Source organism: Alexandromys fortis, unplaced genomic scaffold (genome assembly GCF_014885135.2).
Source record: "Alexandromys fortis isolate MF-2015 unplaced genomic scaffold, M_Fortis_MF-2015_v1.1 scaffold_269, whole genome shotgun sequence".
NCBI lineage: Eukaryota > Metazoa > Chordata > Mammalia > Rodentia > Cricetidae > Alexandromys > Alexandromys fortis.
This window is the reverse complement of record NW_026068138.1, coordinates 1,213,351-1,229,906: the sequence shown is the minus strand read 5'-3', so window position 1 is coordinate 1,229,906 and position 16,556 is coordinate 1,213,351. Positions and strand designations below refer to the sequence as shown.

The 16,556-nt window shown below is 47.4% G+C and overlaps 1 protein-coding gene across 1 annotated transcript in view; it reads right to left on the bottom strand.

Moving 5' to 3' along the window:
- Positions 1-16,556, bottom strand: part of Gadl1 (glutamate decarboxylase like 1) — a 171,537-nt gene that overhangs the window by 133,738 nt on the left and 21,243 nt on the right. The window contains exon 2 of the mRNA XM_050126562.1: positions 5,320-5,492. Within this exon, the coding sequence (XP_049982519.1) occupies positions 5,320-5,492 (173 nt within the window). The remainder of the gene's footprint in view (positions 1-5,319; positions 5,493-16,556) is intronic.

Here is a 16,556-nt window from a genome sequence, read left to right as displayed (position 1 = left end):
GTGACAGCTCTTGGTTAACTAAGTTTCCAGTAGAGCCCGGGATTCGTGGTATGGGAGGAGCCAGGACTCTGCCCCCAGGGAGGATTTAAAGTTGCTGAGGCTGCAGGCCACCATGAAAGGAGCTGTGAGGGCAGGGTGGATCCAGCTAGGACAGGAGAGGTCCACTCAGATCTCCTAGGAGAACCAACATCAGACTGGTGATGTGTGTCAGACTAGAGTGAGTCAGGCTGAGTTTAGGAATGAGTCACAGTGCTCTAGGTGGACACAGTATGGGATGGACGGTCAGGCAGCCCACGGTGCCTCTAAGATGTCATGGTACAAGAACAAAATAAATCAGAAGGAAGAGAAAGGCAGCCATTGAGGTAAGCTAGACCCTGCCTGTTCCCTGAGCTCACTCACTCCCTTCCCCACACAGTCTGTCAGCCTGACGGCCGGAGTGGGCCTCTCTCCCTCAAGCCATTACTATATATTTCTATGCAAACGCCTTCACCTCTGCTCCATATTCATCAAGGTCAAAACAGAAGTAATTGCACAATCAAATGCTCCCCCCAAGGAGCTATACCCCCTCTCAGTAGAAGTCATCATGAAGACACAAAACCACCCTGCCTTGGGCAGCTTCTCGGCCCGCATTTCTTCTCCGGTACTGCTCCCTCCTGGCTTGCTTGCCTCCTCCTTCCATGGACATATCAAGTTTGCCCATACTGCTGAGGTCTCCACAGGCTTCATCCTCCGCCTCGGATGTCTCCCTCACCTAACTCTTTTCATGGTGACCTCCCTCCCTTTTTGTATGTCTTTGCTGAAATGTTTCAATATTTTCTCAATGACAATTTAGTCACACTCACTCTCCCCAACTTCTTTCATGGCAGGTGTCACCAAGGCATTTCCTCATCATCTCCCCAGGGACAGAGGCCTTGGCGTGTTCATCCATGGAGCTTGATCATCACTGCTTCACAGACCCTCAGTAAAGATGAATCTGGACACAAGTTTGACGATGGCGGTGGGGTGACAGAAGGGGATGCTCGTGAGAAGATGGGGAGGGTGAGGCGTAAGTACATTTGCTCTAAGATACTCAATGGACATGTGTGGAGACACGGAAGAGCGATGGGGAGATAAAGCCAGAGCAAAGCGGGCTTTATAAATCTCCTGGAAAGGGTCAGGGAGAAAATTTTAGCCTCTTGTGATGACATACCGGGGGCAGGTGCTCACAGCTCAGAAAGAAGCTACAGGGATCTCTGGAGAACACTGTCCCGTAAGGAACAGAATAGATGGCCTCTGACAGGGAGAACACCCATAAGAGAAAAAGGCGGACCCTTCCAGGATGGTGTAGTGGGGCCCAAGCCAAGAATAAAGAGCATTAAAGGAGGGTTTGCTGCCAAATGATGCTGAGAAGCCGAATTAAGGACCAACAAGCCCTCACGGAATTCATCACCAGAGAGGTGTTCTTGACGCTAACATGAGACTAGAGAGGTGGGGGTGGAGGAGAGATCCTGGTGGAGTGGAGGGGTAGGAGGTGAAGAAACTGAGGGAGGGACTGCAGACATCTTTTAAGCTTGGTGGTAGAGAGGAGGAGATGCTGAGGCAAGAGACCAGGGAACAGAAGCTGGTGAGAAGCCAGGGAGGTGGGACGCAAGAAAGCAGGAGGAGCTATCAAGCCATGTGAGAGGTGTGAGTTCAACCCCATGGTACCTCCCTGGCAGACCGAGGTGAGTCAAGCTTCCAGAGACCACCCACAGGAATGACCATGGGCATACACAGCTCTACACATGAGTCTCAAGGGAGCTTTGATGAGGGAAAACTGTCTCAGAGGTTGCTTATGACAGGAATCCATCCACATTATCTGCAGGAGCTACAGAGTCAGCAAGAGTAGTAGATGGCAGGGGCTAGAGGGGCTGGGATGAGCAAACTGTAAGAAAGACAAGGCAATCTGCGGGAGTGTGGAATTGATCTGGATCTCTCTCTTTCTCTCTCTTTCTCTCTCTCTCTCTCTCTCTCTCTCTCTCTCTCTCTCTCTCTCTCTCTGTGTGTGTGTGTGTGTGTGTTTGGGAGAGTACAAGTGTGCACCCGTGAATCCAGAAGTTAGAGGACAGCCCTGAGTCCTTCTTTAGTAGCCGCCTGCCTTTTCCGCTGAGTTAAGGTCTCACTGGCCCAGAAATTGCTGATCAGGCTAGATTGCCTAGGAAGGCACTCCAGGCGGTTTCCTGTTGGCTTCCCTAGCCCTGTGAATACAAGCGTGAACCTTCATGTCATACTTTCAGTTCTGGGTCCTGGGATGGAACTCAGGTTCCTCGTGCTTGCACACAGCGCTTTATTGCCATCACTACCCTGCTTCTCCTCACCAACCCTCTCCCTGCTCCCTCGCCACCTTTTGGAGACAGTACCTCTTATAGTCCAGGCTGTCCTTGAACTTCCTCTGTCAAGGAGGATGACCTTGAACTCCTGATCTTCCAGCCCCCAAGTACTGAGATTATATACTCTATATTGTCAGATTTTATATTCTGGTATCATGGACACAAGACTTGGCAAAGCAAAGCGAGCAGAGTATGTTTTATTGAATATAAGCTACAATGCCCATTTATAAAAAGTGGCTGAGAATGAACATCTAAGTGTGAGGTCGCTAAGAGTGTGGCATGCCACTGTAGGTCATCTTAGAATGGTGTCCTGATGGTTCTCAGTAAGAGCAGACTAAGATACTGTCAGGAAAGCTTCACCTGCTGGCCCTAACCGCATATGAACAGACAGCTTTCCTATCTACCGTGTCAGTCACCTTGGGTTTCTCTAGCTGGAGCACCGAGTCCCTTTGCTGGGAGTCCTGTGTTCCCTTCTCATCTAATCTCCCATGGATCTCTTCCGTCAGTTCTCCTTTCCAGTCTCTTCTACAAGAGGGATCCCCTAGCTCTGTGATATCTTGTCCTTCTGCAGTGTGGCTTCCAACTTTCTTCACTGTCCTTAGCCACAAAAGCTTCTCTGCAACTTCTCTCCGCCTTCCTAAACCAACTGAATCTCTGCACCCTAGACTTCCACATGTCAGCGCCTCTGTGAACTCCGCCCCAAATGCACAACACTTGCGACTCTCTCACAGGGACCCCCATTCTCTTTACAAATGAAAATGTGCCCTTCTGGTTGGATTATAAATTCAGTTTGAAGCTGGGCCTTTATCTCATGTTTCTTTATTTCCTCGAGGGCTCAATTTAATGCCTTTCAAGTAGCTCGTATTCAGTTAATATTTAATTATTGAAAAAAGCCTAGTTTTAAAAAAAATACAAACTTAGCCAGACATTGTGCCTCATGTTTATAGTTCCAGCACTCAAGAGGCCAAGGAAAGAGAGACCAAATTGAGGCTAGCCTAGGCTACACAGATCTTGTCTCAAAAATCAAGCCAAATCAGTCAGCATTCCGGTATGGGTTGGGGAGGGGCTCAGGAGACTCTGCCTCTAGCTTTGGAAATTTTGGCAGCTGATAGATATGAAGGAGAACCAGCTCTCTCCAGGGCGTGGATCCTGCCCGTGCTCCAGTGAATGGCCAGCTCTACACACAGAAGCACAAATTAGAGGAATTGGGTTCTGAAAAGAAATGAAGGAGGGAGGGAGGAGAAAAGGGAGGACAGGAGGAGGAAGAAGAATAGGAGAGAAGGAAGAGGAGGATGATGATGACATGATGTTGGGAGGGATGTGGTGGGGCAATCTGGGAGGAGCTGGAGGGAAGAGTGAGGGTGGATATGATGGGAATATCTCGCAGAGGGGCTGGAGAAATGACTCCACACACAGGAACACTGGCTACTCTTCCAGAGGACCTGGGTTTGATTTCTAGAACCCACAGGGCAGTTCACAGCCATCTATAACTTCAGTGCTACACCCTTCTGGCCTGTGTAGGTACTACATGCACATGGTACACATTTAGATATGTAGGCAAACACATACAAGCACATACAGTAAAAAAAATAATAGTTTAAAAAACAATGTATATTGTATACATGAAATTCACAACGAATAAATATATTTTAAAGGCATAAAGAATAATAGAAACAAAACTTTCTGGCAGAGAAATGTGCTCATAAGCAAATAAAAGTCAAGGTATTTCATAGAAATGCAGAGAACTCTGATATTAAATCATAAATACATGAACGGATAAAAGCTGCCACAATCAATCTTGTCCTGAGCATAGCTATTCTGTCCATGGTCAGAGATCATGACAATAGAGTCTGTTAGTTTTCTAATTAGTGACCAACATTTCAGAACAAATACATATCACCTTCAAACTCAGTTATAAATGGCATTTATTTGCTACTAATATAATTGGGTGAAATCTCTCCTATGTGTTCACTTCTTGGTATTCAGTTCCAACAGGAGAAGTGATTGAATGATAAGAGGCAATTTATCAGTTGTTAGAGGCGCTGGGGTGTATGGAGAAGTTAGGAACATGGACACTGAAGCCATTCCATCTGGGTTTAGCCCCAGATGACCTGTACTAGCCAAGTCATGTGATATGGTTGAGATACAGGACCCCATGTGCCTCACTTCCTCAGTCCTTTCTAAAACAGGAACAATAAAATGTCTGTAGTTTAGGGCTCATGTAATGACCAGATGAGTGTGTGTGTGTGTGTGTGTGTGTGTGTGTGTGTGTGTGTGTAGGTCTGTGTGTGTCGTTTTCACAGCCTCTGCAGCATCTCGCTGATTTCCACCAGTAAAACAGAGATGACTCATGAGAAAAGAGAGAGCACATTCTGGAGGGCGGAGTCGATAACATCCAGGCCACTAAACAGGGCAAGGCTTCCTTCCTGTTTCCTGACCTTGCTAGGCAAGCCCTGAGGCAGCCTTCAACAAGACCCCACCAGGCAGCCACAACCTGGCCCAGCTGTTGTGACAGAGAAGCCAGGGAGGGAAGTGGCCACACTTGTGACAGTGTCCTGATACAAAACGCTAGAGAAATCAATGTGTAAACACCCTGCACCATACAGATATGGGAATCACACCTGAGATTTTAAAAGTCTGTGTGTGTGTGTGTGCGTGCGTGTGTGTGTGCGTGAATGACGAAGACACGTGCATGGTAGAGGTCAAAGGAAAACTTCAAATGTCTGTCCTCTTCCTCCTTGTTTGAGATGGGGTCTCAGCGTACTCCAGGCTGATGGCCTGTGGCTTCCGTGTGTCTTGTTTCTCCCTCCCACCCTCATGTGGGAACACTAGGACTTCATATATATGCCACAGTGCCCAGCTTCCCTTGGGCTCTGGGCTTCCGAACTCGGGTCCTCGCCCTTGCACAGCAAATGCCTTCCCACTGAGCCATCTCCCTGTTCCTGGGACTTCCTGTGTGTTTTCTTTTTACCTTTTCATTGACGTCAGTAGCTTTCAAAACCACCTCTTCCATGACAAGCCGGCAGACTTCTTCAACAAATTTTTCTCCTGCTTTCACATCAGTTTGAGGTCCATTGAGTACAACCCCATCCACAAGGACAGGGATCTTCTTACTAGGGGTCATCTCCTTCTGGACAGTGTCTCCTAGGAGGGCAAAAACAGAATGGGTTTGAGAGCTCACACCACGAAACACAAAGAAACAAAACAGACTCCACAAATGTCATAGTTTCATGTATGTGTTTATTTTAAGTTCTCCCACGTGTCTATATTGTATGTTGAGTGCATTTCCTCTCAGACCCCCCCCCCGTCCTTCCTTGCTTGCCCCTCCCCACTCCCGTCACTCTTCTTTGTCATGTGGATATCTTCTTTTCACAGATGAAGGATACTGTGTGGAGTATGGATGCTCAAAGTTGCTCATATCAGGAGTTCCCCCCAAAGTTCATGATGTACAGGATAGCTGAAGCCATCTTATGGTGTGTGCCCCTTCACATTAGGTCCATGGAATAGAGAGCCCTTCAGGACTATGTCAAGCCTGGCTCCAAAGGGTTGTCTCTGTGTACCGTGCCCATGCTGATGGAGACGCTCACATACAATGATATATGTAGCAGAGGGATATCTTACAGAAGAACACTGCCTCTCAAAGACAGTGAGGCACTTAGTAACATCTCCACAGGGTACAAATGATTGGCACAAGATCCTTTCCATGGGCATACCCCTGCTCCCACCACAGTAGGATAGGAAGAAAGAGAAGGAGTTGGTCACTTGGAGAGAGAAGGGGAAACAGTGTATCAACCCCACCTAGAATTAATTCTGCACTGTAAGAATCCTCTTGAGTTGTTTGCTTGCTTGCTTGCTTGCTTGTTTTGAGTTAGATCCCATGTAACCCAGGTTGGCCTCAAACTTGCTTTGTAGCTGAAGGTAACTCTAAACTATTGACCTTCCTGCCCCCGCTTTCCAGTACAGACAGTGGAGGTGCTTGCCACCAGGACTGGTGGATGCTGGCAGGAGATGGAAGCCAGGGCTCTGTGCATGCTGTGACAACCACTCAACCAGCTGAGCTGGGTGCCCAGCCCTCATCCCTTAGCATGTAAAGCATGCACTTGCTCAACTTTCCAGAGCCAGCTCCACTAAGCAGGGAAACCACGTAACAGGGACACAAACCTCCCGCTCCTTTCCTCCTCGTGTGAACTCAGCACCCCTTGACCCTGTGCAGCAGTGCTCTGCGGGGGTAAAGAAAAAGGCACCAAGCCACATGCATTGTTTTTCCCAAGAAAGCAAGAATGCGCTTTGAAATTGGAATACCAAATAGAATTTTATAAAAGCCCATCTCATATTTGATGTCTCTGAAAAAGGGAAGAGGCCCGAAGGGTCATCCAGGCGTCTTAAAGAAAGTAAACACTGAAATCTTCAAAGGAAGCGAGCTAGCCTGGCTAGCTGAGCTAGCCACCACCTCCATCAAGGACAGTCTCTGACAGCATGCTTCTCTAAATGGAAGTGCCCCCCTCCTTCCAGGGCAGACAGTGCCTGGGCTGTTTTCACACTTCGAGGAGCTAAATTTCAAAGTCTTCGGGGAAGAAACTTTCTTTGCTTTCCAAGACTGTTTTACTCGCCATGGGGCCCAGGAAATGTTCTGTGGCGTCTGACTCGCCCCCAAAACATGCACTCAAACACATATGAAAATGTCTGTGTAAGCCAGGCATGGTGGTTCATGTTCTTGGGAAACTGAGGCAGAGGGATTTCCAAGAATTTGAGGACAGTCTCAGCTAATTCATGAGTTCCCCACCAGCCAGGGCTGCAGAATGTGACTATGTGTTGAGAGAAGAAATAAGGAATAAGGGAAGGATGGAAGGAAGGAGGGAGGGAGGGAAAGAAGGAAGGAAAAATGGAGGAAGGGAGGAAGGAAGGCAGGAAGGAGTTTTAGGTTACTACTGCTGTGATGAAACACCATGAAAAAATCAAGTTTGGGGAAAAGGGGTTTATTTGGCTTCTACTTCCACATCACTGTTCATCACTGAAAAAAGTCAGAATAGGAACTTAAACAGGGCAGGAATCTGGAGGCAGGAGCTGATGCAGAAGCCATAGAAGGGTGCTGCTTACTAACTTGCTCCTCAAGGCCTACTCAGCCTGCTTTCTTACAGAACCCAGGACCACCAGCCCAGGGATGGCACTATTCACGATGGACTGGGCCCTTTCTCATCAATCACTAATTAAAATGTTTTACAGGTTAGTCTACAGCCTGATCTTATGGATGCATTTTCTCAATTAAGACTTCTTTCTCTCCAATGACTCTAGCCTGTGTCAAGTTTACATAAAACTAGCCACCACAGAAGGAAAGAAGAGAGGGAAGAGGGAGAAAAGGAGGGGTGAGAGAAAGAGGGAGGAGAGGAAAGAGAGAGGGCTTTGTGGTCCATGCATGAGCCCCCATCACATAGTTTGTTCAGTTTAACCATGTTTCTCATGCCATTTAGTTCTTTTGTTTTGTTTGCTTGTTTGTTTGTTTGAGGCAGGGTTTCTCTGTGTAGCTCTAGCTGTCCTAGAACTCATTCTGTAAACCAGCTGGTCTTCTCACAGAGATCCGCCTGCCTCTGCCTCCCAAGTGCTGGGATTAAAGATGTACACCTCCACTTAAGATTTATTTGTTTTTATTTTGTGCGTATGTGTATCTTGTCTACATATATGCCTATGCACGCAGTGCCCAAGGAAGACAGAAGAGGGTGTCATGTCCCCTGGAACTGGAGTTACCAAAGGTTGTTACCAAAGGTTGCCTGCAAGAGCAACAACTGCCCTTAAGCACTGAGGCCTCTCTCCAGACTCCAGCCCCCGTCATTCCCAGGAAGGAATACTACAAACAAGTCTTCTTTCATCTTTATTTTACAACTGAAGATTTGGTTTACATGACTCTACATCAGAAGCACCGTGCTGCTCACAAGAACCCCATCCTACCTTCACAGTCCTGCCTCCCAGGAAAGATGTTGGTAAGATCCCCAGTGGAAAAGCTTGCACCACTCTGTCAACTGTGCCTTCAACCTCCCACAAGTGTAGGCCAAGGTCAGCTTGAAGGCAGGACCTGAACTGACTCAGACCATATATCAGGACACATGACTGGTGACTCAGACAATTTGGAAATCCATATCTGGGGCACCCAACCCAGATATCCAAAGCATATTTACCACAAGCTTAAATTTGATAGCATTCTCTTTCCCTAGACACACACCCTCACTCCTGTTTATAATCCCTGAGTTCAGTTAGCTGTGGAAATTTACAGAATCAATTTCTAAAATGCAGTTTCAGCCCCGGGCCTCTCTGAGTAATTCTACATCCGCCTAAATAGGCTCACATGGTCTATTTTCAAAATTCCCTAAAATGTATGTGGTTTTGAACAGTTTCTATGCTTCCTTCCTTGATGCTCAAACAGTATCCTTGTTTATTTATTTTATATACCTCAGACAATTTTCTCCCAAAAGTTCAATATCCTGGTAAAATTTTGTAGCCAGATAAATCATTTAGCATCATTACTGACAGAGATAACGCACGACTGTGTCTTGGGCAGGTATCTGGAGCTTGGAAGGAGGGGTCTGTAGCTCCAAGCTTCACCTCCATTACCCACAGAAGTGGGAGGTGCCCAGTCCTCCCATGCCCCCACTTAGCCTCCTCTTGAAGATGCAAGGTGAATATGGGTGAGGGCAAACTGAGGGAACCCCAGTGGGGAAATGTTTTTACAGGGAAATGCCTTTCAAGGGAAGGAAGTTTCCCCTCAGAGGGAAAAAAGTTTTCTAGGTTTTAAAAATAAAATGGGAAAGAGGGCAATTATTCCTGGAGCTGTGGTTCTGTCAGAAGGTAGTGCTATTATTAAACGTGCGGGAAAAGGGAGCTTTTTGTTTCAACCTCATTAGTGGGATTTCTGGCTTTTATTGCCCAGGAATAAAGAGTAGGAGTAGTTCTTTAGTTCTCTAGGTTCTCTCTCTCTCTCTCTCTCTCTCTCTCTCTCTCTCTCTCTCTCTCTCTCTCCTTCCCTCCCTCCCTCTCCAATGAAAATGTCAAACACACACTCACAAGCACAACAGTGTAGCTCAAATTGTCACTACTTCATGCGAATCTGTGTCGAAACTCCCATCCTTCACAGAATTGATTAGGAGCCTTATCAAGAAGAGGCTGGAGAGCATCGCTGCTTTGTGGCTGCATCTTATTCTGTTGATGGTGGGAACAATGTGCTTCTCCTGCATGTGTCCAGGACAGACAGACCCCTGGTACCTCTGACAGGCTGAGCCAGGTCCGCTGCTTCCTGCCTGCCATGGTTAATCAGATTCATAAAGAACTTCGAGTCAGAGGGATAGCTCGTGAAGGATATACCCAGGAATGGGGGGGGGGGGTGCTCAGCATCCCAGCCCTTCCACCTGAGTCCTGACCATCAGGAAGGGCTTGGATCCCTGCAGTTGCCCCCCCAGCCTTGCCCAGCTCTGTGGCTGTCCCCCATACAGCACAACAAGCCTGTGGGGAGACAGGTGCCAAGAGGTTCCTGACTCCTCACTGGGTCAGTCAAAATGCTCGTTATGGCCTCCCTGACCCCACATGACCCCATCCCTGCTACCTCATTGGCTTCCAACTTCACATCTCACTATTGTTTTCCAGGATCACCCTGCTCCACTATCAACCCCTTGAGTGACAGTTTCTCAGGGAGGGGTTCCTTGACTCCAGATGCCACAGCGGACACCTGCCCATGGCTGTTTTTTCTTCCTTGACTCAAAAGCAGTGATGGCCCTGTCACTTCCCAAAGCTGTGAGTGAAGGCTGTTGGGTGAAGGCCCTCTGCCCCTTGAGTCCACTTCCCCTTCTGTGCTTGGGCTCCTCCAAGCCATTAATGCTCCGTCAAGGACTCACATCCACATCCCCTGGGGTCCGCATGTCTACCAGCCCCTCAACCGTTTGTCCTCCAGCCCCAGAGAAGCTCAATGTTTACATGGTCAGTGTTTGCCTTGCTCAAAAAATGATAAATCCAACTTAAGTCCTGCTTCAGATAGAGAGGGTCTGTCCTTTCACAGCGGATCAAATGCACCAATACGTACAAAGCCTTGAAATGGCCACAGGTACACGCTGGGCACTCTGTAAATATTAGTGGATACCAGCTGTCACAATGAACATTAGCCAATAGAAGGACATCACAGTGGTATTTAAATGTATAAACACACAAGATCAGTTTCCGTGTGCTGTGGCAGGGGCAGGAAGGTTTTCTCAAAGGGTAAGCAGAGGGTTGGTGAGGTGCCCAAAGGCAGAGGATGTCGTGTGAAGGCGGCAGTTTCTGCGCCAGGCTCAGGATCCAAGATGGCAGAGGAGTTTTTCCACCCACTTAGGATAGACATCTGTGCAAGGACGTCATCTTGTCACTTCACTGTGGTTGTCTGTGTAAAGGCTTACTTCCTGTTCTAGATCACAGCCTCCCACAGGGGAAGATCCACGTGTGACTTTTCTGAGTATTCCAGGAACAGAGATCAGACAATGGCTTCCGACAATGCTCTGGAACGGAATTATCTTCAAGATAAATTGTTGAGCTGAATCATCAACTTGGGCTGACTGAATTCTCTCGGAGGCCCTTTTATCTATTTCAGACAAGCCGCAAATCCCCTCCACAATCCAACAGCCTATACTGTGAGAGAGCTGAGTCTTCATTTCGCTCAGCCATTCCAAGCTTTTTGATCCTGGTATGAATATACTACAACCTCTCTATGCTCAGTTTCCCCATTTGTAAAATGGGAGAGGCTCTGATAGAAAGGAAAGCACTGCCAACAGACCCTCTGGAAAGGTTGATGAAGGCTCACTCGGGTGCCTGAGTTCCTGCCTGTGCATGCGGGAAGCACAGAGAATCAGGGATGTTTAGCAAGCACTCCAAACTCGTAGCTAACTTTAAGAATATATACATTGTTTTGGAAATCACAATTCTGGGTGACCTTGAACTCTGTCCAAACCCTTGGTTGTCCAGCTTCTCTCATCTTTTAGTGGTTATGCACTAGTCCCAGAGATGGACATCAGCATCAGTCTCCTGTCCACACCACTTTCCAGATTCGTCTATGCAGACAGTAGCTGGATCCTCTGCCGAAACACCCCAAAGTCTAAGTGGGGAGAAGAGTACAGAGAAAAACTCCAATATGCAACATGGGGGAGGGTGACTCTTACGTGCTGGACCCTGTCTGAGGGTCTCACAGGTGGTGCCGATTCAATTACAATCGAAACCGTGCTCAGTTACTCAGTTTCACAGATGAGGGAACTAAGACACAGAAGGTTTCACGGGGCTTAACTGATTTAATGTCCCAGAAGGGACATTAGGGAAACTGATATAAATGATATAAACTGATATAAACTCTACCTCAGAGTTCAGTGAAAGAGCAGTGTGATTCCGTTCTGCCTACAGTCTGCAAGGCAGCGTGAAGGAGTTAAGAAAGACAGCGAGGGGGATTAGCGTTAGAGCTTGTCATCGGTGATTGAGAACCTCTGAGGGCTTAATGGCTGCTGTGGACAGTGGCAGTGCCGCATGCCAGGAGAGAGATGCCCATACAGTGTTTCACATGTAAATAGCACAGACATTTTGAAGCCAGGGTCAGAGGTTGTGTGGGGGAAGGATTTTGAATGAGAATATTTGTCTGGGTTTTAAAAACCTGCAGGAATAATGAATGCCTTTAACGCCTCACCACATCTGAAGCTAGTGACTACAGACACCTACAGTCACGGAGCCACTCAAGGGGGTGACTTCAAATGCAGGCTGTGTCAGTTCAGTAAGACTGTACAGTGACTACCTAGACAAAACAAGAAGCTGGACATTAACCTGTCGGTTCTCAAAGAGAGTTCTCATTCTGCCAATTAAAACCCTTGCTTTCCCACTTGCTTTCATGGCAGCCTATCAACTTAGATGGGGCCAGTTTGGTTTGATTTGTACAACAAAGTATGAAGTAACACTTCAAGTGTGTTAGTGTCCCCACTGCCGATGGTTGGATGCCTATTCCCATCCTCTGCTGCACAAACTCGATGAGAAGACTTCCATTCTTATCCAGCATGTGCCAAAGCTAGAATAGTTAGACACTAATCCAAGTTCTATTGCTGTCCCATGGACATATCTAACCTCCAGAGGACTCATATTTCTTACTGGTAAATGGAATAAGTAGCTTATCTTGTGCCTGGAGTGTCTAAAGGGGAAGAGGGTAGGCAAGGTGTTGCGTGAGAGCCAGCAGACACAGTAGGAGCTCAGTCAGTGGTAAGCATCTTAGAAAAGTCTAGATTCGTTGTCTCTTCAGGGTGTGACTCTTTGTCTGTGTCTCTCTGACTCTTCTCTCTTCCTCTCTCTGTCTTTCTGTCTCTCTCCCTCTCTGCATTCACCATTGGCTCAGATCAGCCATTTTGGTTTGTTTTTGTTGTCTCTCTCTCTCTCTCTCTCTCTCTCTCTCTCTCTCTCTCTCTCTCTCTCTGTGTGTGTATGTGTAAAAGTTGTCAGTAAGGAAGTCCCCCATCCAAGGATCTTACTTGTTAAGTTATTGCTTACACACAAAAATCAGAAAGACAGAGGCACAATGGGTGTTTTTAATCCCTGGTTCAGGACTAAAAAGCTCTCTAGAAAACTCACAACGATGCCGGGAACCAAGAACTAGAGGGGTCAGGGTCTCCAGTGTACAATGAACCCATCCAAGAACGGCTGAGGACCGAAGTAGAGGTTGAGGTATAATAACTGATAAATTAAGGAGAGCCTCCTGTTTATCAAGAACTCAACCTAGTGCCTAGGGACATAGAAACAAGCCAAACAAGTCTCTCTCCTCAGTACTGCTCAGCCTCAAAAGAGAATATTTGGGTAGCAAGGTAAAGGAAAATCAAGATTAAAAAAAAAAAACCTGAACATGTATTTCTAAAACATTTTCTATCAGGAGCCTCTGCTGATCATGAGTGGATGCTTAATTTCACCAGTGGGCTTGGTGCTGTTGCTCGCCTCTCAAATCACAAGCCTGTTTTCACCGTTCCTGCTGTCGGTGAGAGAGTGGAGAGGGTGACTGTGGGAAGAAGCTGAGAAGTAACAGCACAGCGAGGCGGCGCCCCAGAACCTCTGAGCCATGTGGACCCATGCCAGAGGCAATATCTGGAGAGAGCTGGTGTGGAGGGGGAACGACTTTACAGCGTCCCTGTAGGTACAAGATAGACTCGTCAGTGACAAAACTCTGTGCCCAACTCCATTCAGCAGGAAATGGGCAGAAAACAGGAGAAAAAAAGAACAAGACAACTTGAGGGGAATCGCATTGACTGGGTAATTACAGTAGATATGGTTAAATCTTCCTTAGTGAAATCTATAGCGAATAGGCACTTTCCGAACGTGCCTTTGATAAAGTGGTTATGGACTATTCCCTGACCTTCTATGACCTTGGGGCGGGCAGCACGGGGAGCTTGGGTATCAGTGAGACACACCGGAGGTGACCTGAAAACTCACTCAAGGTGTGTTTATGCATACTTAAAATCTCATCCAAAAAGAAACCTAGTGTGGTGTCTGGTCTGTCGATCTAGAAAAGAGCACTGTGTCTGCCATGAAGAGTAGAAAGTTCTAGGTAAGGTGACATTCGGGACGATTCAGGTATCAAGCTGCATCCTCCGCAATCAACCCAGGTACACAAGATCACCCAACTTCAGGAGGACAAGACCTGGATCGGCCATAAAAAGAGCCAGCTGTCGCTTGGTAGCAGCGAAGGAGGCACACTCCAGGTTAAGGCTGGATCTCATGTGTCCCAAGGACTCATCAGTACATGTTAGGGATTGAACCCTGTGTGCCATAGTCAGTGCTGTGCAATGGACAAAAGAAGAGAAGGGAGCGACAAAGAGGGCTCAGCTGGTTAAGTGTTTGCCTTGGAAGCATGAAGATCTGAGTTCAGTCCCCAGGACTCAGCGTGAAAAAGCTAGGCATGATGCCGCATGCTTGTAATCCCAGCAGTAGGGGTTAGGGTGGGGAGTGGGTGGAGATAAGTGGATCCCTGAGATTAACTGGCTAGTCTCTCTAACCTACTATGTGAGCCCTAAGCCATTGAAAGACCAGATCTCAAAATCACAGGATGGGTGGCACCTTAGAAATCGTACGTGTACACATACATGGACATTTGCACACACATAAGTTAAAAAGAGACAACAAATTTACAGATAGTTGAGGTGACTGTAAGGTGATTTAAAAAACCAACAGAGAAATAATTAAGATCATTGACTCTTACGGATGCTTTAGAGGAAATTCCTTGACTTTTCAAAACAAGGATAAGAAGGTATTTTAGACACAGTAAGGGAAAGACCTTCCTGGAGGGTTGTCTGGATTAAGACAAGAAAGAGAAGAAGGCTCCAGCCATGAAAGGCCTTGGAAAGAAAAGACAAACAATTGACATATTGACCTCTGCAAGACGTAGAAAGAGAGGGCCAGGGCCCAAAGGTAACAACAACAGAAGCAGGAACAACGAGACCTGACTAGGCAGCCTGGAGTCAGAGTGCAGAGGCTGCCTTGTGCTCTCAAGTCAACAGGAAACCACTTAGAACTCCTGGTGCATTCAGAGGAGTGCTGAGGAAAGAGGAGCTGGAAGCCCTGTGGAGTTCACATAAAGCAATAAAAGTCTAAGGTGAGGATTCAAGCTAGCCCTGATCCCAGCCAGGGAGAAGGGATCACAGACCCAACAGCAGCCCGGCTGGCCAGCTTGTGCTTCTGTGCACGTGTCTCTGCAGTCGTGTTAGTGGGATGAGCCCCACCACTGCTCATGGAGAGGGCTATTTTTCTGTCTCCCACTAACCCTGAGCTCCCACAGTGAACTCTAGATGCAGTGCTGACGGAGTGAGTCAGAGCCACGATCCCTGCCCATGTGAGCTCTCTCTCCCCGCTTTCAGCAGAGGACTGATGCCTAGAAAATATGTCTGGGTGGTGACACTCTCGCATCACCCCCGGTTTTACTTCATAGAATCCCATTGTTAGCGTCTGGGATGCCAGTTCAATGATTCAGATTCAAATACCACTCAAATACCAAGTCACCTCCTTCAACAATGGAGCTGGGATCCAGTTTCGAGAAGACAGACGACAGAAGCGAGATGTACGGAAATAGCTAGCAGTACCTTGCCTATAGTCAAGGATGCACGCTGTCCATCATACCCCTTGCTCCTCTAGTTTTAAAACACAGGTTTCGCATACCTAAGCCTGCTCCAAAACTTGCTATTATGTAGCCAAGGATAACCTTGAACCTCTGTTCCTCCTGCCTTCACGACCTGAGTGAGTGTGGGATTACAGGTATGGTTTTGACTCCCAGATCCTTCAGTGCTATGGGTTGAACCCAAGGGCTTCATGCATGCTAGGTGAGAGTCTCTGTCCACTGAGAGTTACACACCATGCCTGCTTGCTTAGTTTGCTTTTCATGGGCATGAGGTCAGAAATTAGATGACCTTCTGATCTTCTTGGGAGAAACAGTCAAATATTGCTATGGCTGAAGGATGCTTTCCTTAGCAACCTGAATTGACACTGCCTGTCTCGGCTTGTCATAGTGACAGGAAATGCCCAAACCAACCCCTTCACCATGCCACCTATAAACGCCTGACCTCCTCTGGTGATCATCCCCTCAGCTTGAGAGGCCTTCATGACAGGGAGCTCCGCAAGAGGACTGGACTTCACCTCCCATTACACCCTCTTCCTCATCATCCGTCAGGCTGGAGAACTGCTTCCATGGATTTGATGCTCTAACTTGGCTCAGCGGCAGGACATGATGGTACATTTCTGGAAGCTGTCTCCCTCTGACTTTCTGCTGATGCTCATTAGCACTGTCTCCCCAGGAGTGCAGAGATTTCTGGCACTTTCCTTCCCTGTTCCCTTGGCTGTAGAATGTTCTGACTCCTCAGGGCCTTTCTGCTCACATATATTTCTGAAGCTCTATAGCTCCTTTTTTCTTCTTTTTCTTTATAACAACCCTATCATTTTCTGAGACTTAAGGCTGAGTGGAACGAATGCTAGAGTTATTATTGCTATGATCAAACACCTTGGCCAGAAGCAACTTGAGGAGGAAAGGGTTTATTTCAAACTCAGCATTTCACGCATCCATCAGTGGCAGTGAGGGCAGGAACCTGGAGGCAGGAGCTGCAGGAGCTAATGCAGAGGCCATGGAAGGGTGCTGGTTACTGGCTTGCTCATCTTAGCTTGCTCAGTTTGCTTTCTTATAGAAGAGAGGACCCCCTGCCC